The following is a 23,994-nucleotide window of genomic DNA, read 5'->3' on the forward strand; positions in this document are numbered from 1 at the left end:
CCCCCCACCCCCATCCCCCAGCAGTACAATCAGCACTGTTTTAAGGTGGACACCTAAGATCAGTGCCTCCACCTCAGTATTCAACCAAGTGTCTCCCCCTCTGTTCCTGAGATATGACATTGACTAATGGCCAGAAGAGTGAACTGTGAGTGAAGCTGACCTTTGACCTTTTGGATTTAAAATGTCAACACTGTCATCATTTTATCCTATTTGACATTTGTCAGAAATTTTGTCAAAATAAGCATATGAATACTTAAGATAGTTAGCTTGACGTTTGACCATCAACTGCCACATTCAAATCAGTTCATTACTGAGTCCAAGTGGATGTTTGTGCCAAATTTGAAGAAAAAAAAAATCCCTTTAAACGTTCTTGAGATATCACATTCACGAGAATGAGATGCATGTAAGGTCATCATCAGTTCATTGTTACCGTATATCCAACTGGACACTTAAACACTCACTTAAATTTGAGGAATTCCCTCAAAGCATTTTTGAGATATTGCTTTCACGAGACGGGAGGACAGACGACCTGAAAACATAATACCTCCGGCCACGGCTATCCCCGGCATGGAGACATAACAAGCTAAAGGAGTGCCAAACAGAAAAAGACAACAAAAACAAAACAAATCAAACATTAAAAATATCCATTTATCTCTCCTGCTTTTGCTCCTTTTGCTTTAGTTGATGCAAAATGCACGAATACCCGATACAAAACTCTGGTATATTGCCAAATACAGAGCTTTCCCTGATGGCGATAGGCTTAATCAGCATTGTGTGAACTCATTTGGCAAGGGCTTGAATGTTACGGCTATTCATTTATATGTTAAAGTCCCACCCTCCTACTTTAAACTTACTTCCAAGTGGACATGGACATTATGTCCCCAGTCTGTTCATAGTTCCTTGTGTTTCTGTGAGTCCCTGCCCTCTTGCCTCCCTGTGTGTCTCTATGTTTGTGTATGTGTGTGTGTGTGTGTGTGTGTGTGTGTGTGTGTGTGGCTACCCCTGCTCCTCAACTTGGCAGCTGGCACCCCTTATCTTTATCATGTAAGTAATCAACCCAGACTCTCCACCCAGACATCACCAGGGGCCTGTATCATGAAGCAGGATTAATGTCTTAGCGAGGTAACTTCAGGGTTAACCCTGGGTTTTCGGTCTCACGAAGCCGGTTCAGTTCTTATCGGGGTAGATCACCATGGTAACTTACTCTGAACAGCTATCCTGCTCCGGAGCAGGGTAAGTTCAGGGTTGAATCTGATCCTATAAAAAGCACCACCCACTGGCCAATCAGCTGTTTGGAAAAAAATGACTCCGCTGACAGAAATGCAGCCCAGTCATGACGGGAAGTTTAATTAATCTGATTGATTTTGATCTGAAAGTTTATTTTGAACATTAAAAAAAGAAAAGAATGCAACAACAACAGACAATGAAAAGATTGTTCAAAAAGGAGTGGAAAGAAGTCAAACTTTCATCCCACCCCTTCATAAGAAAGAAACTGATCATTTGCGGACACTTAATAGCACCATTAATTAGTGCCAACATTTTTTTTGTTGGAGGAATTGATCCCTGTTAAAGATAATGGGCCTAACTGACAGCTTTGGAAATGTGGAAAATACACTTCTGTCTACACTTCATAGTGTTTGAGGGATTTTCCTTTTTGTTTTTTAAAGAGGGAGACTAGGTATATTTTTGCGCAGCTGTTAATTTCTAACACAGCTCAATATCAGAATGATTTTATTCAGACTATCAACTTGGTGTTGATATGATTTAATTGTGGCGTCAGCTTTAAGCTTTATTGTAGCATATATAACGTTATGACAAAGAAGACCAATTTATCAGACGCAATGATGTTAGACGATAATTGTAATACACGCAATTCATCTGCGCAGCATTGATTTCATGGGATTCAAGGGTGTGATCAGTGTCAGATGTACAGGTACAGGTACTGTAGCTACTTGAACCAGTGATGAGTAATTTAACCTACACATCATTTTATTTGCGACCTTGTTTTGTCTTGATTTTTCCCTCTCTCCTCCTCTGTTTCTTCTTTCCTGACCCGTTTTTTTTTCTCTCTTCTTTATTATGTGATTTCATTGATGTTTTGACAGGGGAATTTCTTTGATAAGCTTTAAGTGGCACTTTTCTTTTTTTAATCTTGTAAATGTTATACTGTCTGTTTTTAACATTATGCGCAAATAAACTAATCTAAACTAAAACTAAACATTATTCATCCCGTTATGTGTTGCCATGCATGTTTTCTCCTCCTGCAGCTGCCACGGTGTTGTCCTTTTCTGTAATGTTGCTTTTCTCCTCCTCATATTTTAGTAGAATTAATCTCTGATCCTCACGAGAAATACTTTTTTTCCCCTCACATACAGCGCTCTGTGACGCTAAGTGACGCTCAGTGACGCTGTGCTTCTCTCATGATTGTGATTGGTCCGCTGCGTGCGCGTTCACGGCTCTTGATAAAGCAACCCTGGGTTGAGTTACCGAGTTGATATCCAGCATCGTGATACCGATTATCCTGATTGTCATCGTTAGGGTTAGTCAACCCAGGATAGGTCTGGCTAACCCAGGAAAGGTTGATCTCGCTTCGTGATACAGGCCCCTGATCGGTTCGTCTACAACAGTGGTAGCAACATTCTCAGGCCAAAGTTGTTTTTTTGCCTAGATTGCTGTGTTTGCTCCTGAGTTTACCTTTTGTCTCCTTGTGCTCAGATTCATCTAAGCCTGCCAGCCTGTCACTCTGGATTTGCTGCCTGCCTGCTCATGCTTAAACTCAGCTCCCCATTCCCACTCCTCAGCCACTGGATCAGCCCAACTAACACTCACCCCCCGCCCTGCCTACCTGCCTACCTGCCTAAAAATCCCAGTTTGAAATAAATCTGCTTTCTTAGTCTGTGTGCTGCATTCTGGGTTTATTCATTACTGAATTTAACTAAAACCTAAAATAAGACATAAGACTGTAAAGCCAACCTAAAAAAAGTATTACAATGAAAAACACTGTGATGGAGCTAATGTGCTTCTTCTTGACTGTGTTGTGGTTTGATTAGATTTAGTTAACAGTGGCCTGGCGACATAACCAAACTTTTTTCTTTTCAAATTTTGCTAAATCTTGATTGGTGCATGGCCACTTGTGACATCACAGTTTCCAAATTGAGCCTTGCCTATTTCAACCACAGACTGTATAATGGACGTTGCTACAGGGACATCACCTGTTGGTTTGAGGACTCAAGTTCGGCATTTCAGCTGTCGCCATCTTGATTTTTTAGACCATAGCAACACCTCGCAGACAGCCTGTCACTCAAGCGGCCCCATCCTTAAATCTGCGTAATTTTAAGCCTTAAAAAATGTAAGTCGGTGATTTATATAATAGTTCGCCCTCAAGTTGGGCATTTTAACATGGGTGTCTACGGGGATTTACTCACTTACTACTTGAGCTAGCTTCAAGTGACATTTAAGGAACTGCGTTTTTTGGCACTTCATTTTTTCAGCGCCAGAGATTGCCACTTGATTTCAACCCCAACTGAAATGCAGAAATCTCTCATGTAAAATAATCCAAACTGTCTTAACTGTGGCAGAGAATGTGTTACTGTCAGAGCTCATTACTCACAGCAGGAATCTGACTGAGAAAAGGTCCTTTAAACACAAGAAACCCTGGTGATGGATTCCCTCAGTCAGAAAAAGTGATGCTCTTGCAGTTCATAAAGTATTAAAATTATAATAGAAATTGCTTCTTGGTGAACATTGAGGCTGGTGGATTTTAGATTTGTAGAAATGTCCTCAGTCGTCGACTGAGTGATTTTGGCTCCATAAAACTGAAGGGTTGTGCTGAAACTTGCTCCAGGTTCCTATAGTGTAACACAATTCAAAAAAGCCATAAAGAACTGCATTGAGCCAACAGTCCTCAACATCCCATGAAAGTCACCTGAAATGGCGGGAGGGGCTGAGGTGGTAATCTACACCTGGCATGTATCCGAACGACCTCCAAAACTCACGGTGCGCGCAGCCTTTTCGGACATAGTGTGTTCTAAGCAATATCTATGTCGCAGTCATCAGAAAAAAGTGCCCGCGTGGCTCTCTGAGGAGAGAGAGAGACCCAGATATGTAGCACTTCCACTTCCTGACACCCTGAGATGTAAGACAACAAATGCAGGTGCAGGTATCTGGGTCACGCGCTGCACTGTGCATTAACAAGTTTCAGCTCTGCAATGATCTCTGAGAGGCTTGCAATGGAAGTCCTTCAGGTGGAAACAGGGCTGGTGTCAGAGTGTTTAATGTGTCCACTGTTTCTGAGTGTGTTTTAACAGTGAATGTGCTGAAGGTGCAGCTGAATAAAATAGCCAGAAGATAAAAAGAATATCTCTTCTGCACTTTCTTCTTGTAAATGGCAAAGCAACAGCGTTGGACGGCTGACAAATTGACACCAATTAACAATATATGTTGTTACCCTACCCCGATTGTTACAGATCTTCTTTAATGAGAAAACACACTGTGTAAACGAGAAGAAGGGGGAAAGCTCATTACATTTATGTGTACACCACTAAGCGATTCCTGATCATTTATATTGGAAATGTCAAAAATAAAAAGGACATCTACACATGTACAGTATGTCAAACTCATAGTTTTCATACTTCTGGTGACTATAAATAATTCAAAGATGGCTAATTTACGGAATAACCGCTCTCAACATGGTTTTCATTTTTGCTTCTTTTATAACCATGATTATCAGATGCAAAATGTGCTCTAGATTTGGATAAATATTATCAGGGGGTTCATGAGAAATTTCATCTGCTTTAAAGTAATTTGTGGTCACAGGGAGGGATGTCACGATTAACCAATTTAGCCAGTACTGCGAACACGTAATGTCACAGTGATGCAATATCAAGAAGAGCTGTAAAACTGTCAGAGGCAACTAACATTCCAGTCTTATACCTGCCAAAAAAGGTGCCTTAAACTGGTAGCATGGGAACATTTTGGATTAGTGATGGTCACAAATGAAAGAACAAATCTTTTTTAACGACTCTTTTAAGTGTCCGATGTGTACCGGTTGTATTGAGGTTGTGGTTGATATGTAACATCTGAGTGCTCATGAATCCCTCCTCCCAGTCGCAGTTACTCTAGGGTACCGCTCACACTGCCTGTGAGTGAATGAGATGCAATTGAGTTGGACTCCACTTGGAACAGTTTTCGTATTCTGCTTGCCCAGGATGACAAATCGATGCGGTCAGAACGTATTTCTGTAACATCTCTTGGGCTAAATGGCCTACATACATACATACATACAAGCATGGGCTCCTTATTTAGACAATACATTATATACCATATAGATAACTTGACAGAAGTTAGATGTTTTACTGTACACCATAAAACATTATTTTATATCAATAGTCACCCCTGGTACTTTGAATACCCGACAGAAAAAAGTTATATTCCACAAATAGCATTACAGCAGTCAGCTTGCCACTTTAACAGCCTGCTAAATGTCATGTTGTCTCAGGGAAAAGAACAACTGGAGTCAGAGGAAGACACAAACGAAACGAGAGTGTAATTCACAGCATTTTTTCATTTTTTAATGTGAGCTGCAGACAGTGATACAATCCTCGGCTGTAGTTAGAGAAGCCAGGAGGCTAGAAGGAGGAGGATGGTGTTCCTGAGCTGCCTTAATGGTTGACAGAGTTAAACTGGTTGTTGTACTTGTTTGTGAGGTGACAGAAGTGTCGTCTTCTCTTTCTTCAAAAATCTGCACAGTGGCGTGATTGTAAATTAACATGGGCCGTTTAAATCGATGCCCCAAGGCCAATGGTGCATTCATGTGCTCCTCTGATGATCATTCTTCTGAGTTTAGTGAGTTAATGAGGTTTAAGTTGTAATGTAGAAACAGCATGGACGCTATTAGGACAATATGTTGTATTTTATTGCTCAGAGCATTTAAACATGTTGATAACGAAGAGCAAAGGGAACAAATAAATGATGAAATATGATCGGGACTAATTTTTCAGATTTTTCTGACATCATATGAATGCAGCACAAGGCTGTGGAGGTTACTGCGACATCTGCAGTGCAACTTGCCCTCAAAGAAGCTTACATGGCCTGTGAAGGATGCTGAAATGCATTTAAATGAAGCTTTATTGATGTTAACTTATACATGACTAGACAGCACTGAAGAGAAGTTTCTTGGGGCAGGCAGCACTAGCTGTCAAACGTGCATGTACTAACGGAGTGTAACAGAAACTGACACCCTTGGTGGCAAAATGTGGCAAAACTCCAAAGGTTCAATACATTTACATGTATCAAGTCTAAGGAACAGAAGCTGTGAAAGGAATCTTCCCATCACTAATTTGGATATCTACAAAATGACCAGGAAGTAGAAGTTGGATATTCAATTTGCAAAGCATGACATCAAAAAGTGACTGCAAAGTGGTCAGACACTTCGATTATGTTCCACCATCTCCAAGATAATCACCGGACCCTGTATGTCCAAATCAAGGTAAATAAAATGTAACTAGCTTATATACTAAGTTGCACAAAAACAGTATAACGTTTCACAACGTGGGAGAGGCTGTCCCTCTTCCTACTGTTCCCTACCGTTTTTATGTTTTCAATATGAACTATGCTTACATGTTTTAGTTGTTTTATATATAATCTTTCATTTGATTTTTAAAAGGTGCATACTGTATTATTTTGGTTTCAAAAGGCAGCTACAGTGTTATCCATCTTTTTAGAGCCTGGTCTCACTCCACAGTCGTTGAAATCCAGCGCTTGAACAGTGACTTGCGACGTCAGAAACCAACGAAATAAGGCTTCTTTTGATGTCAGCATGATATGCGGCCGGTTGCCATTATAGTTAAACAGCACCCGGTGGTGTCACAGAGGAAACACAGCAGGACGAGGATGAAAGTTAAAGCAGTGAAAAAGGGCGGGAGGGGTGGTGGATAGGTCCAACAAACACCGACTCACCAGAGAGAGCAGTGTTCTCGTCACATAAGATTCCAAAGTCAAACTCTGTTCTTTTTTCCCTAAACCTAACCAGTTCCTCTTCTTGCCTATATCCAATGATGTGTATTTTTTTGTTGAAGGAAAAAAAAAGTCAATTCGCTCTTCTGTTTGATTTAAACTCGCTTTTTCTATGAATGGGTCTCCATGCTGTGTAGTGAGACAAGCCTCCTATACCCAAAATACAGTCAAAACTTTAATCTATAAATGCCAACACAGCCTCCATAATTCTTGACCAGAAAAAAGGCATAGACGAGAAGCCGAGGACACTATCTGCAGACAGCTTGTCACTTAAATCAGCCTACCCTTAATTATACGAAACTTTAAGCCTTAATAAAATTTCAACAGGTGACACTAGAAAGACCAAAACATGTTTATTTCTGCTGTAAAGTTGGGCATTTTAACATGGGGGTCTGTGGGGATTAACTCGCTTTTGGAGCCAGCCTCAAGTGGCCATTAGAGGAACTGCAGTTTTTTGGCATTTAAGCATTAGTTTCATTTTTCCGCCGTGAAGGCAAGATGTGATGAATCATGAAAGTGAAATAACTATTTGTGTGAAGAATAACAACAACAACAACAAAAATGATTGCCTCATTATGTGGACACGATTGTTAGATTGTCTGTTAAAAAATGTTTCAAGAATTATCAGACACAGTCCCCTTAATTTCAACGTTGCAGAATTGCAGGGTGAGACAGTTTCAGACGCTGTGTGACAGTCCGACAAGCACTGACCTCTTTAGCCTCGATCTGAAAAAGCATGAGCAATGTCAATCCCCTGCAACATGGACTCACTTTTTAACGCCAATACAAATAAGTTTTTAAAAGAAAGAAAGCCAGACACTTTATCTGACAATAAACTAGATAAATGTCAATAAAATTCTATTTCTGCAACCTGAAGTTCCCTGATATCCTTCTGAAACTCACAGAATAGACCTGATAACCAAAACGCAGAGTCAGCAGAACGCCAAAAAACACACTCCTCCAGTACAGCTACTGCCCCAAACATGAATTCAATCATTTCCAGGGATGCAAGAGAAAATGTGAGCATGTTCATAGCTCCTGGAAATGTCTCCTAAATTGAGTTCACTCTCAGTTCTATGGATGTGTGTAGCTGTTATCAGTCAGTGCTGTAGAAGTTTCAGCATGGTGCGCTTGATTGTTTTTCATGTCATCCTTGACTGAATCCCTGCCTCAGGGTGAAGATTAGCTCTGTCTATCAGCTGCACAACCGCAGTAAATTCCAACAACAACAAAGCAGGGTGGAACTGATGGAAGATTATAATCGATTAGAACTTTTAAGAACCTACAGTGATGCTGACTAGTATTTTCCTCCCAAACAAAGGCCAGGGCTTTTAAATCACGGGCGGCACACTAACTTTTTGATGTCAGAGTGCAGGACAAGACTATAGATCTTTCCCTTTGTAAAACCAAGAGGGTGAGTCTCAACGGTCCAAAGCTCTCCCTCAGCACTTCATTAGTTTTTTTTAATTTTTTATTTATCACAGAGAGAAGAGAGGAACACCTGCATGCAGCAGCAGCAGCAGCACAGCCTCAGCTGAACCCACAGTCTCAGCTGTCACAGCCTCCAGCATACAGCCTCTCTCACTAACCAGGCTGTAATATTCATCGAAAAAATGTCAAAAGGCAAGGTCTGAATGTTCAAAAAAGCCAGAGGTTGCAGTTTTGTGACAGACAGGGAAATTATTTCAGACAGCTATGTCAACAACGCGCTATTTCCTGTCGCCAGCTCCTGACATTCAGACAAAGTAACATGTCAGGGGAAATCTTTAATTTTCTTACCGCTTAGCAAAATTCAACATTTAAATCCCCTCGGCGTGTTGTCAGTGAGCTTAGAACTGACAGCACCATACTGTACTGCAGTACGCTCTCTAAAATCTTACTGTAAGTCATCACTGACCCACTCACACCAGGCATTGCTGTTTTCATCGCACAGCTTTAATTTGCATAGTTATTTGGTACTTCAAGTTTTAATGTCACTGCAGACACTTTGACTTGACATAGCAGGAAAAGCGCAGGTGTTACTAATAACAGTAATGATGCTCTGTTCTGTTTAAGCATCCCATTAAGTCATCACAGTGTGACAGTGAGCCAGCATTAACAGCACCAGGACCCTGAAACTGAAGCAGCGACATGGAATTCATTTCTTTATTTATACCTCTGCTTTTCCTGCTGACATGTCAAGATGTCTTTCATGAATATATATATATATATAAATGATGCAAGGATTTATCCGCCAAACACTGATATCAGCTGACATTCACTGTATTGACTGCCATCAATCTATTAGCTAATAAGATGCCATCAGTGGCCAATATTTTTTTTTAAAAATGCTAAAAAAACAGGGCTTTAGACTACTCCAATTGTCAGTAGAAAATGTGTTTGGGATGACCAGAGATCTTCTGCAAGACGCCTCCTGGACAAAAGGACACAGTGAACTTACTATCCTTATAGTTTGTTTCCTGTTTTATTTTGAAAGGCGGGTCATGTCCTGTGTTACTTCCTGCCTTTGTGATTGTCTATACCACCCCGATTAGTTCAACTTGTCCTTTAGCCTGGCTGTCAAATGTTGATCGTTTACACCCTCTTTCTTCTTATGTAGTCTATGTTTTCACTGTTCCAGTGTCAGGTTGTCTATTTCTGTTCCCCGTTTCCAGCGTTTTCCCAGCATACAGTGTTTTCTGCTTGTGGTCCTCGTGCAATCCCAGTTTGTACATAGTTTAGTATTTTAGGGGTTCAAGCCCGTAGGCCTGAGACCCTACTGTTTTTGTGATATTTTATTATCATTATCATCATTATTATTATCATTATTATTATTATTATTATTATTATTATTACTACTATTCAGAATTTTTTTTTTTTTGCAAATTCCCGTGAGATGGTACATCGTAGAGACATGAAATTTTCACCAATATTGAAGTTGTGTGCAAATGGTGCTCAAGAAATATAATTCTAATCGACCAGATGGGGGTACTATAATTAAGATTGAATTTTTTTTTCTTTGGAGGGCCATGCTCTTTCCACCGTATGTTGAATCCATGTGAAATTCAACACACATGTCCAGCTCAATGTGCTCTACAGAACGCCTCAAGAAACATGATGGAACTACAGGTAAAATTTTCCGCCATTTTAAATTTTTTGAAAAACACATTTTTGACATCTCGTAAACCATAGGTGCTATTCATACCAAACATTCTGTGGATCATCATTGGACCAAGCTTATCAAAAGGTAGTTAATATCTCATTGTGATACTACTGACCAATGAACTTTGGAGGGAGCGTGGCTCAGTACATAAATGGACCTAACTCAATCATCAAAAATCTTGTAGGAAATTCCTACATAAGTACCTGAATCATACCCTAAAAGTTTTATTCAAATTGACCACTACAAGGCACAATTGTAAAAAGTTAATATCTTATAATAATCTACAGAGATTTGATACACAAAATCTGGAAATGATTGCCAAAAAGGGTGTTGCTTATCATAGTAAATTTAAATTTCAAGACATTTTTACATTCCAAACTTCAAAAAATCATAATAAATCACCAGTGTGTTCTACAGAGCTGAATTTTTGTCAGGACATCCACTGAATTGTGATCCAAGTTAGCCCCACTGCAAGCTATAGTCAATTCAGTGTGTCACTATATCTTTAAGAATACGCAAAAATTCATTAACATCTATACCTCCAAAAGTCTTCATTCAAACGCAACAAAAATTCACACAAACAATCTTTGGATACTAGATATCACATGTTTCAAATGGTGATCATATTTTAACCCTTTATGACCTACCATAGAACAAGTTCGCCAGAGCATATCTTTACAATTTTACCTGCTGTAGTGCCATTTTTTTGGAGAATTTTAATATGCTATACATCAATACAAGCCTTAAATCCCAAATTTTAATGATATGTGTGGACATATGTCCATACTAATGAAAGAAATTGCTAAAAAGTGCAATAAACCACACAAAAAATGAAAATCGTTTTTGTTTTTACACATATTTTTCTAAATACAGAAATATCATGGCTGTATCCCTCAAAATTGTAAATGTAAAAAAGTTGCACAATATCCTTTCAAACCACAGAAAACTTTTCATAACTTAATTTTTTGAGATACACTCATTTTTATAAAATGTGACAAAAACCAAAGTAAAATGCACATTGTGCACAATTTGCAAAAATACAACATACATCAAAATAAACTATTTACAATAGAACAACCAAAGTTCCAAGTTCAAAGTCAAACATTACTTTTCAATAGCACCAGGGAAGCTGTGATAGGTCTTGTGACAGTTGCTGTCCACAGTGAGCAATATTTTTTGCTGCATTTTTATTGATGTTGGCACACAGTGTTTTGATGGCAGCCTGGTCAAAGTACATCCTAAACAGCTCAAATGGAGTGTGATTGTCCACATACTGTGATAGAGGTGGCTGCACACCTGGCCTCCTTTTGGGCAATGTTATAAAAATTATGATTACACTGTGTGTGTGTGCTACTATTTTACACAAGTCATGATGAATTGTTCCTGTTTTGTACTGCAACACTGTAACATCAGCAGACTCATCAGCTAAGGTTAAAGGAAGTTTAGCACTATATTTGTAAGAGGAAGACAGAGAAACCAAGGGTCGGAGACAGGTCGAGAGCATGTCATCTGGGGGTCATTCTGGCAGGGGGTTTAGAGGAACTGAAACGCCTGAACTCTAAGGGCTCTAGTTTCCTGGCGCAGTGCAGGGTGACGCAAGGTGGCGAACCCCGCGCAGAGCTAGTTTCGAGCGGCGCAACCCGAGGCGCGCTCAGTTTGGTAGTTTGGCAGACCGAGGTGCGCTGAGATGGGTGTGGCGGCGCTGCAGGGGGAGGTGTCGACAGATCCAGCTTGGCGCAGTGACAGTTTCGGCCAAAAGGCTTCGCCGAAGGTGCGTTAAAAGCTCGCCAGCTGAAACCAGGTCTACTGTCAGCACAGGCGGAGCGCAGCCGGTGTAAGCCGAAGTTTGGCTGACCGGCGGACAGTACGCACACGTCACCAAAACCTCACAGGCAGGTTTCCAGAATATCAGGCACATTAACGATGCAATAAATAGCCAAAAAACCACTATTCAATGAAACTATCTGCAGTCAGCACATAAATGCATCTCTATATCGACTGTCCCGTCACATCTGATGTCAGATCAAAGGGGACTGGCACCGTTTGGCACGTTTGGCACGCGTAATGGAAACCCAACCTGATTTGATTAACACAGCTGCAAACTAATGAGTTCACACCCCTCTCAGCCAACCACAAACAGCCACAGCATCAGATAGGGAGTATATATTCAGCATCTGTCATCTTAGAAAAGTCAAAAGAAAAGAAACAGAGTGAGACTGCGAGAGAGAAAGAGAGCGCGCACGCGCGCACGACAGAAACGCAACATTGATTTACAATTGTGGTGACCTCCTTCCAGGCTACCTTTGCATCATCAGCCCGTGGAGGTCTGCTCGCAGTTCCGTATATTCGGACAGTGCGACCTTGGACCTCCCGGACCAAAACATCAGTTTCCTCCTGGGAGAAGTTTGGCCGTCTGACGCTGCTGCTCTCTTCTGCCATGGCGAATTGAGTAAACTCTCATTACGCCTTTGCGCGGCGCATTTAAGGGCGAGGAGAGGGGCTCATTTGATTGGTGTGATGTGTGTAAAACCCACTCCACGCCTTCTCTCCTCCCTCTTTCCTACTTGCGCAGGTAGGAGGGATGGAGGTGGGAAAGAGGAGTAGCTGCGCCAGGCGCGCGGTGTGCCAAACTTGCAAAATCCGCCTGGCCACACCCAGTTGGCGAAGCGCAGGTGCGCTGCGCCCCCGCCTCACCCGGTCTGCGAAACTAGAGCCCTAACGCCCACTTATGCTGTATAAAAACTTGCAGTAGATGCTCCTCAGGGAGCCTTTTCTCTATAACCTCATCTTGTGTGTTGCACTGTGAAACACTCCTTCTTGTACAAGAAAATACATTCTGTTAAACTCTGATATTTCGGCTCTGGTCTCTGTTGTTTTAAGGGTCATTACGAAGTAATTCTTTTGACAGGCAGAAAATGTGGTAGGGTATGTGGCAAGATGTCAGGCTCCTTTTCGGTTCTCCAGCCAGCTGCATCACCAGGGAGTGTCTCTGACCTGGAGCCTCTGTTTGCTGGAGACCGACTCCTTCCTCCCCCTCTGCCTCCCTCTGGGGTGCAGGGTGAGGAGACCCCCACTTCCTCCTCCTCATCATCATCATCAACTCTGCATACAGATGTTACACAGTGTGTTAGATAAGTTCAACATGAGAGTAATACAATAATGATGCGTATTTAGTGCAAAATGCTTTCAGTTGTGTTACATGTATATTTTCTTTACTTTACTCTAACTCAAAAACAAACAATATTTCATGAATATATACATACATGTCATAGGAAGGATCTCTCCCTTGGATGAAGTCGGCTTTATCTCCACTGTCGGTAGAATCCGGACCAGATGAGTGGACTGAATCTTCATCCGACACTGTAATTAGCTCGAAAGCTTTGTGCCAGGAGAATAGCTGTTTCGTGTATCCGGGTTGTTGCGGTTCCATAAATATATGTGTGCGAGTGTGTGGTGAGTATCTAAGGGTGTGTCTAAGTGTTGATGTGAAAGAGTAAAATACAAAACGAGAGCAAGAGCGAGTGTGTGACTGCAAGCTGAGAGAAATATTTACCGCGGAAGAAAGAAAGAAATTTCCCGGTAAATGACATCACTCCTTGCTGTCGCGGGTAGTGTCGCGAGAAAGACACGTAAGAAAATCACGTGACAGTTCATGCTCACAGCGTGATGACACTTAGTCCAGCATAGGAAGTGCTGTGAATACCCGCGATGAGGATTATAATGTTTTTGCTCTGTGCGCTTTTTACTGCATTTCTACAGACCTATCAGTGCAAGGAAACAGCACTCTGGGACATGATGAATGCATGGTATGTTAGTGTAACTCCTCCGGTTTTAAAATACAAAAAGAATTATTGCTCTGTCTTATTTGGTTGCAATTCTACCGGCATATGAAATCAATATGCAAATGGGGTCGCGGACGCTCCCGCCGGTAGGAAGGAGTTAACAGTTAGCTCACAGTGATATGCATTATCTTGTTGTAATTTCTACTGTATGAACAACATTTTCTGTTTCATCTCATTTTTAATCAAATGTCACAAAAATATTTGACAATATACCTGAAATCAGCAGAATGTGAGTTTTTTTTCCAGAATATTATCACCAACGCTTTAACTGTTATTGATATCTGGTTGTGTTTTGAAGATACTGACCAATAAACTTCGGAGGGGCGTGGCTCAGCAAATGACTCCACAACATTTGGGTCAATCATCACAAACCTCGCAAGCAATGTCTCAAGCGGTATCCGGAACGTATCCTGTTAAATTAATTGAAATTGACCACTAGGGGGCATCACAAATACAAAAATGGGCGTTGGATGACCAAAATCTGACTATAAACCAGAAACTCAATGTCAAATTATTACAAAACTTGCAGGGTATGTTAAATTATAACCATGAAAAATGTGTATTTAATTATTTTGGAATTAGTCAATAGGGAGCACCACCACTTACAAACAAGTGCAATGGCCTTTTGCAAAATTTGGCCATAAATTAGTGAGGGTTCATTCAAACATCACCAAACTCAGTGGACTTTTTTAACTAAGCCATTAAAGCATGCCCCCAAAATGTTTCTGCAGCCGACCAATAGGAAGCGACACAGTTTCCAAAAAAGAGTGTGGCCCAGTAGAGATTTGGACTAAGTGAATATGTCTGATTGTCATAAAATTTGTTTATTGTTTTTAATGCTGTTTAAGTGTCAGAGTTCTTGATGACCCAGCTTTCAAGATATAAGGGTCCATGCTGGCTTGAACCACAGAACTGCCGCTTGCAGCTATATCGGTATTTGTACTCAGTCTTAGATTTTGTTTTAGCGACTTCTTTGGTTTTCCTTGTCTTACGTCTTATCAATGTGTATACAAACAGGTGGAGTAGGGGAAAACCCAACGTGTAACCAATATTGAACTACAGCGGTAAAAATAGTAAATAACTTGCTACAATTATGCAACAAAGGTAAATACATCATGTAAAGACATTTACAAATTCATAATCATCATTTTAAGTTCTGGATTTCAGATACAAAATTATACTGTCCAGGTATGAGACATTAGGAAACCTGCAAAGCATTTTTCCTGTTTAACAAGAACAGCTCAGTGAGTCTCGAACAAAGTGCGCTTACCGATGGTGATCTGACTGACACAGCTGTAGAAGGTTCCTGAAGAAGCATTGTAGCTGCTACTGCTGGGCTCACGGTCTGTGACAGGTGGAGAGATCACACATGTAGATTCTGTTATCCAACTTACACTACAACAAAGGCATGGATTTTTAGTACAGGTCACCATTACAGTTTGTTACCTTTACAGCCATTGCCTTTGTAAAAGCAAAAAAAGTTTTTCTGTATCATATATCCTACAGTTCCAAATGTGTCCACTAAGCCACTAAGCCACTAAGCCTTGTGCTGGTCCTGGGGGTTTGAGAAAAGCCATGACCCTGCAGCGTTACAGGAATGAAACCCCTAATCCTGCAATGTTAGTGCCCTGCTCCACACATTGAGCCACACAAGGGGGAAAACCCTTGACCTTGGCAGAAGTAAGAAGAAAATAAAATCCATGAGTCTGGCAGCTTTAATGCCTTAGTCTACCAATTTATGATGGGAATGAAATCATCCACTGTGAATAAAACACTAGCAGTGAATGAGCCCATAACCCTGAAAGTCTTAGAGAAAGAAAACTATTCACTAGTCCTGACAGTGTTAAGGGAGGGATGCCTCAAACCCTGCAGGAGCTGTTTTGTCGCTTACTCATCTGGATGCACCCCAGTCTGCAAATCTGCCTTTACAACCCCTAACGCTTTGATTAAGAGGCTATAACATACCAATTCAATCTCACAGTAGCTACAGTCTCTGATGAGTGTTAGGCCAGCATAGCACAATAAAAGAATACATATGGAATGTGACTGAAATGGTGAGATGCGTGCAGCAGGTAATTCTTGCAAGTTTACTGGCACACAACCACAACTATATGCATGGGCGGATTATGAGACAATGGGCCCCTGGGCACAGATATGTAAAAGGCCCCACAACCTTGCCAACACAAAAGCAAGACACACAGACTTTGTGGTAGTTTTCGCATTATTTGTTGTTGTTTTGTGTCTTTCTTTAGTTCTTATGCACATTTTTCATCATTTTGTGTTTATTTGAGGTTGTCTTTTAGCCCCTTTCCTCCAAATTAGCTCTGGTTCTTCAACAGATCCTGAAAATATTTGGAACTTTGGTGCTATCTAATCTGTTATTACAGACATTTGTTAACGCGTTCAAGCTTGTTTTTTGGGTAAAAACAAGCTTGAATGTGTTACTACTGAGACAACTGTACACTTTGTTTGTCTGACAATTTCTCACTTGACTTGACTCCATTCTATCTTTCCAATCTGTAATATGACACATTCACTGATGTTGTCTCTGTTCACACTGCTGCTGTTTTTTTTTCTTCTTTTTTGGGGGGTTCTCAACCAATTTCTTTTTGGTCAAAATGCTCTAAATGTTTCAAAATTAGGTGCAGGAACTGGAACAGAACTGTTTACATGTTGGTGGAAAAGGGGTATGTGTGTCTTTTTGTGTCTCTTTCTGGTTGGTAATTTGAGTGACATTTTGCAGATGAAGGTCGGAGTGGGGGGGCACCTGAGACTTTGGGCCCCTGAGCCTGTGCCCAGTAGGGCTATTCAGTAATCCATCCATGACTACACGTATACAACACTATACAGTACAGTAGATTATAGTCAGGTTTATTTTATGGATTTGTAACTAGTTTTGTAGCAAAAGGTAGTATCTAGGGCTGCCACTGATTATTGTTTTCATCACTGATTAATCGGCAGACCATTTTAAAAAGCCTATAAAATGTCACAAAATGGTGAAAAATGGCCAACATATTTTCTTTGTTGACATCATGATTTCTGACCAACAGTCCAAAACCCAAGGATAGCTCTACTAAAAACCACTGCTAAGTCATTAAAGTTAAATGCAGGAATTGCCGGTTATTGTGTGCAAACATCACCGGGGAACATGAAAAGTTACAGTAAACCCTAGATTCACTCTTGTTTTAGAACAAGCTTTGTCAAACTGAGGTGTCGCCTGGCTACATTTCCATTTTTTTCGATGGCACAATTTTCGTAGCTACCTCTTAGATGTGTGCTGCTTATGGCCTGGCAACTGGTCGCTGCCTTTTTATAAATTCCCGACCTCATGTATGTGCTGTGCCCAGGAACGTCCCCACCACAGTAAAGTAAGAAGAAAGTAAGAAAATACAGACAGAGGGTAATACAGAAGGTCTCTGCAGATAAATATACCATCACATACTTCTAGTGGGTCATGAGTAACAATTGAGGGGAATTACTTTTGTCTATACATTTTTTATTTTTAGGAAAATCATGCATAGTATAGCTTTCCAACAGACATGGCACAGGATATAAGATTCATGTTTCTGACATTACTTTCCGTCTAGGTTTTTTGGTTCCGTCTCCTTAGGGGGCATATTTGGCTCTTTGGCTATTGAATGCTAACACATTCTCACTCCGACCTCGTCACATATTGATGTTTTCGTCATGGACTTTCCACATCCACATACCATGTGCAAGGTACCCTGGGTGAGTTGGTTGTTGAGGTTCTGGGACACCGTGTCAAGCTCTGCCTGTTACATGCATTGTCTTCTTTCAAGATACACTTCTGTTTTCACAGGAAATAAACGCACTACATCGATACAACACCGTGATTTGATGTTTTTTTTCCTTCTACAACAAACACACATGGTTAGGTTTAGGAAAAAAGAACAGGGTTTGGCTTTAAAATCTTTCAGGACACGAACACTGCTCTCTCGGGTGAAAGTTGATGTTTGTTGAACCCATCCACCACCGCTCCCGCCCACCCACTTGGACTTTCGCTGCCTTAACTTTCATCCTTGTTCTGCCACATTTCCCCCTGATGCCGCTGGGCGCCATTAAACTATAACAGCAACTGGCTGCGTATGATGCCAATGTCTGTCAAACCAAAACAATGAGCTGAAAGACAATGATTCATACAGCTGACGGGAAATGCAAATTTAAGCAGTAATTCTCTGTTGGTTTGTCATACGAGCAACACCTCACACATTACACATTGTCCTACTATCCAATGTAAATATAAAAATATCAAACAGTGCGGCTTTAAGGTCAGATCTACATAATATACGATATTAACACAGAAAAAAAATTTAAAATATAATTTCTTCTTTGCAGCCTTCACAACTTTTCGATGTATTTGTCAGTGTACAAGGTGCTACTATAATGAATTACAGCTTCAATCAACCTTGTGTGTCATTCTCGCTGCCATCATGGAAAGTTGTCCCGTAAATATATAGTATCGAATCACTTGAATGACTTGATGAGAAACACTGCTCTCCATCACTGAGGTTCCACATATAGTTCCACATATAGCAAGAAAGTAAAGGGCTAATTTGGAAGTTATCAAGGGAGACAGAGGTTAAATGATTAATCTGCCTCAGCAGAGGAAAAGACTTCCCGTGGCACTGCAGTCACTACTCTAAGGTACAGCCTAACATTATTTTGCCTTGGACTAAGAGCTGAATACAAATGCTTTTGCTCATTTTGCAACTTTCATAGAAAACTCTCATTTCCTTATACTCTAATCTAACACCTACAGCCCCGTCAAAGAAGAGCAACTGCAGCACGGTGCAGACATTCATCACTGACCGAAAGTCTTTTCAGCGTTAGCTGGCACATTTGCCTCCATGTTTGGAGATAAACCTGCAAGTATCGTTTATTACCAAAGTTATGAGAAGTCAGCGTGCACGTTTCACAATCCACATGAGCAGCTTCCAGTGACATCCATAGTGTATAACCAGATGAAGCTTTGGAAATGTTTTCACATCATTCAAGCTTTGTGTGCAAAGTCATTTCACTCACAATGAGGTTCATCCGCTATCTTTACTGACTGTAGCAGCTTCACAGGTTGATAGATAGACTACTGTTTTAAGAGCAGCAGATAAGAAGCAACATACTCTGATGCAGCAGCAGTGCCTCTAAATGATCTTTTCACCCACAGGCAGCTGTAATCAGAAAATAAAGAGTGTAGTGTGTGTGTGTGTGTGTGTGTGTGTGTGTGTGCGTGTGCGTGTGTGTGCGTAAGCAAAGACTGAATATGTTTCAAGTTAGAGACTGTCATGAAAGGGGCTCTAACTCCTGGTAGAAGAAAATAAAATATTTCTAAATCATATTGTTTTGCTCAGGACCCTGGTGGTCCCTGTACACAAATTTAAAACCACGTGCCGTCACAGACTTGTTTATTTATCTGGTGTTATTCATAACTCATTAAGGGAGGTGCTCCATTCATTTTTCATATGAGAATATATAGGCTAAGTCTTGAGTTGTCCCAAGCAGTCATCTGGAGCATTTTGGGGCGCCACACCCTCATTCCAGCCCACACTCAACAGTGAAATTAGGATAAACTGAGGAAGCCATATGAACTACACATGTGATGACACATCATATAATAAGTCATGTTACTGTTTACTGGTCCCATATGGTGCATAGGAAGCCTTTACCTGCGGATCCGGAGGAGAGGCGCGTCGCGATGGCGCGGCGAGGACTCCGCGGGCTTCCCGGACAAACCCGCACCACCTCCTCTTGACATTGCAAACAGATGACCTGGTTCTCCTGATTTTCTCCGACTTTGCCGCAGCCCTTGTGCTCCCCCCCAGCCTGGATCTTCATACCTGCGCTGATCTGACGGACCAGTCGCATGTCTGCTCCTGCCTCATGCTCCAGCATCCTCCTCATCGGCGGCGGTCACACTTATTACGCATGGCTTCGGCGTGTGAAGGCAACAACTTCTACTGTACCTAAAGCATCTTAAAACTCCACCCACTGCACTCGCTTTCAGACGATGTTCATTGAGAAGCTGCTCCCCGCACCGGCTCACCTCCGCTCCATCAAGTCAGCCTCTCTCTCCGCCCGTGCCGCGGTTGATGTTGCAGTCTTTACGCACGACCGCAGGCGTGGCTGCTTCACGTGGCTGGCGAGGTCGCAGTGTCAAGCTCCTGTGGGAATAGAAGTGGTACCAAGATGAAGAAGTCATAAAATAGGTCTCTATTAAGTACCACGGGGACGCTGCAAAACCCAAAAGCATAATTACTGTAATACTAATTTGATGAAAATGCCACAAAGTAGTCGCTAGAAGTTCATCAGAGGACCACGGAGATGCATGACATAACTGTCCAATGACGCCTCCAGGGAGGGCCGGGGCCGGGGCCGGGGGCTGGGCCTCCCAACGAATATAACTGGATTCCGACATTACTGTCATTAAGATGTTGCAACCTGACAACCTCAGGCACCCACTGGTACCAACATTGGCTAAGAAAGGTAGGATGGACTCCAATGCGCGCCATCGTCACTTCACATGATCAGACACTTGACAGTGCTATATACAGTAGTGTATATATCAGATGACAGATCAGATCAGATGTTTTTCATTTAATAAGAGTTCTTCTTTGAACAACAGTCGAAGTTAGGTTAAATTTAGGCAAGGGAACAAATGGCATGGCAACACATTCTCACTCTGATCTCATCACATATTGACGTTTTGGTCATGGACTTTCACGTCCACATACGACATGCAAGGTATCCTGGGTGAGTTGGTTGTTGAGGTTCTGGGACACCGTGTCGAGTTTTGCCTGCATTGTCTTCTTTCAACTTCCGATTCACAGGAAATTAAAGTTTACATACAATCTCTTTCAAAATAAACGTCGCACTATTGTCATTTTTTTTCCTTCAACAACAAATATACATGGTTGGGTTTAGCCACCAAAAACACATGGTTAGGTTTAGGAAAAAAGAACAGGGTTTGGCCTTGGAATCTTACAGGATGTGAACACCACTCTCTCACGTGAAAGTCGGTGTTTGTTGATACCGCACCACTTGGACTTTTGCCACCTTAACTTTCATCCTCGTCCCACTACGAGCCCCCCTGACGCCACTGGGCGCCCTTAAACTATGACGGCAACCGGCAGCTTATCGTGCTGATGTTAAAGGCCGCCTTTTTTTTGTTGGTTTCTGATGCTGCAAATCACTGCCTAAGCACCAGATTTCAATGACAGCGGAGTGAGACCGTGCTTCGCATGGCATTTTTAAAGGGATCCTTTAAACTCTTACCTCAAGATATCTGAATAAAATGGGTTCTGTGGGTACCAATGACTCCTTTAAACTATAACTATATAACTATATCAATAAGGCTTATTATTATTGCACTGCTAATTTAGGGAAAAGGACAACCAGCCTGTTAAAAGAACAATGAATTGTCTATCACAGATGCATTGAAACACATCAAAACAGGACTGTTGTGGAACTTAAAACATTAAATGTTCTGTAATATTAACTATAAAATGAGAAACCAAAGTATATCAGTATGTAACGCCTTAACTCTCCATACTGACTTACAGTAGTTTTCAAATAGCTTTACACTTAAACAGCATAATAGAATTCCTGAATTTCCACTGTAGTTATCTAGGAGTGAAATAAACAAATTACATTTGTTCTCCTTACTGTAACAAAGTTGTATTTTTGTGTTTTAGAAAATAATCTTAAAAATTTCGAAAAACATTTCAATTTTTAGAAATCTAATTTTAAAAAAAATCAGGATAAAATACCCCACCCACAAAGCAAAACAACTGGTCGAACAGTCGGATCTGTCTATCTATCTGCCTGTAAAGGGCATGTTCAGTCACACTATGCAGCATTCATCAAACACATAAAGTAAGGTCCAGTCTTCTCGGCTAACGCTCTATATAACAGTTGTTCTAAGTGGCATCCTCAGAGACTAAAAGCAAAAGTCACCAGAAAAAAGCATTAAGCATTTAAAGACCCTGAAAACTTACAGTGAATGAAACTCTCACTATTGCCAGAGGCAGAGCAATTTTGTTTGAGATTTCTGTTCCTCTATTTTACCCTCCTCTGTGCCCTCCTATTTGCTTTTAAGTTAATGCAGAACTTGTATTAACTGCTGCAGGCAAAGGTGGCGATCCAGTGGCAGGACCATATACTCACCTATTTTGATTATTTTATCCTTCCAGTTTTTATCCACCAGCAGGGACCCTTATTTATAGATCATAAAATATACACAGTACATCAAAAACTGATCTGGCATTGTACAGATGCTTCTCAAGTCTGGCAAAGCAGTGCAAAAGAAGGAGGAGCAACCAAAACTATGATGACACGGTACAACAAAGCTGCAAAGGTCACTTCCCTATGACACACAGGCTTGTTTGACAGCTTTCCATCTAACCAGGGGCTGCCAGCTCAGTGGTATCGCTAATGTGAAGAACTGTAATGTTTAAGCTGCTTAGCTAGAAATTTGTAATGCAAGTTGGGCTTGAGCTGGAGCATCATTGCTGCTGTTTCGCCTACAACAACTTCAACAGTAAGTAAACACTGATTTCATAAAATTAAATATGTCATTTTCTGCACTTTATTGTCAGGAGTTTGTCCACATTGGCATTAGTTTGTATTTAGGACCAGAAACCTTCGGGGAAGCAACACCTAATGCTTTTTATCAGTAGCTGTGGTTTGCTTATCTGCTGTCAAGCGATCAACTTGGAAAGGCGTCCAGCTGAACACATTTCTTGTTCTGCTGCAGTGAGAGCTGTCAGTAGCTTTCTAACACAGCTGGCAGGAATGCTGTTCTGACATAGAAGATCCAGCAGTCACAATATTCAGACAGATATATTGATGCTATCACTACATTGTTGTCTCATCTGATGATAAGTAACACTGATGTCCCAGGCGTGTTTGCTTGGAGTGCTGGTTGTGGTTCATTTTGGTCGAACACAAGGAAAAACATTTTACTCAAAGTAGATTGCTTTCTGATTGGAGTTCATTTCACTACCAGTACACCAGCTTTTATATTATGTATGTTCCAACAACTGATATTTACCACAAATGGGAACTGCCCATTGGTCCGACATCCCATTGTTCCGACCATATTAAACCCATTGTTCTGAAGTCCCGTTGTTCCAAAATCATCATGAAGCCCTGTGGTTAAGGTCTGGTTAGGTTTAGGCACAAAAAACACTTGGTTAGGGTCAGGAAAAGATCATGGTGTGGGTTAAAATGAAAAAGAAAGTGACAAACACATAAGCTGTGAGCCTGCTTCGCCTCAAGCTTTTCCCAGCTGACCCAAAGCCGGTCGCGGCGCACCATCAAGGCAGAAATACGCCCGCCGGGAGCCGTTCAGCACCGCGGACCATCGGACTAATGGGATGTCGAACCAATGACGTGGACCCCACCAAATAGGTTAAGCCTCGTATCACCATTTAGATCAGCAGCCCCAGAAGTTGATGAAACAGCCATCTCCAGAAAAAGGTGAGGAAAAAAATAAGGATTGTTGCACTGGGTTAAGGCACTGTGTAGGTAGTTATAAAAAAATCAGGTGCCTTTACATAAGACTACTTTACACTATATGGTTCAAGTGACCCAATTCCGATTTTTTCCTCTCAAGTGGCACAGATCGGATCTGTAACATGAACGTGTAAACAGGAAAAAAAACGCATGATGTCGGATATTGCCAGATCAGATTCAGGCCTCCTTCATATGTGGAAATATATCGGATATGAATCAGATATCTGCCAATAGGTCTGTAATCTAAACAGACAGATCGGATATTTCCTGGCAATCCACGTCGTACGTCATGAATAATGCGACGACAGCGCATTTTGATGATGTGCTCATGAGCGAGGGAAAGGAAGGAAAGCCGAATAAATCGCACGTTAATCAAAAACTATGAACCAAAAAAAGCACAATCTATTCCGAGTGAGACAAACTGCTTGATCCCCGTCTCCAGTGTACCAGCAGAGAACCTGCAGAACC

General features: G+C 41.3%; 2 protein-coding genes across 10 annotated transcripts in view; one reads left to right on the forward strand and one right to left on the reverse strand.

Annotated features, from left to right (window-relative positions):
- The window catches only part of LOC125882860 (anoctamin-4-like), an 81,989-nt gene extending 59,706 nt beyond the window's left edge, over nt 1-22,283 (reverse strand). Inside the window, exons 1-3 of one of the 2 annotated variants that reach the window (XM_049566784.1) lie at nt 22,177-22,283; nt 19,680-20,174; nt 15,269-15,343 (exon numbers count right to left, since the gene is read on the reverse strand). In XM_049566784.1, coding sequence (XP_049422741.1) covers nt 15,269-15,343; nt 19,680-19,914 — 310 coding nt within the window. In that variant the 5' untranslated portion in view covers nt 19,915-20,174; nt 22,177-22,283. Of the gene's footprint in view, nt 1-15,268; nt 15,344-19,679; nt 20,258-22,176 lie in introns of those variants that run through there. The other variant, XM_049566783.1, reaches the window with a different exon arrangement.
- A 104-nt stretch (nt 22,284-22,387) lies between these two features.
- The window catches only part of LOC125882957 (NXPE family member 3-like), a 42,583-nt gene continuing 40,976 nt past the window's right edge, over nt 22,388-23,994 (forward strand). For all 8 annotated transcript variants that reach the window (XM_049566994.1, XM_049566995.1, XM_049566992.1 and 5 more), the window contains exon 1: nt 22,388-22,549. The gene's annotated coding sequence lies outside the window, so the exon portion shown is untranslated. The remainder of the gene's footprint in view (nt 22,550-23,994) is intronic.

Source organism: Epinephelus fuscoguttatus, linkage group LG22, assembly GCF_011397635.1.
Source record: "Epinephelus fuscoguttatus linkage group LG22, E.fuscoguttatus.final_Chr_v1".
NCBI lineage: Eukaryota > Metazoa > Chordata > Actinopteri > Perciformes > Serranidae > Epinephelus > Epinephelus fuscoguttatus.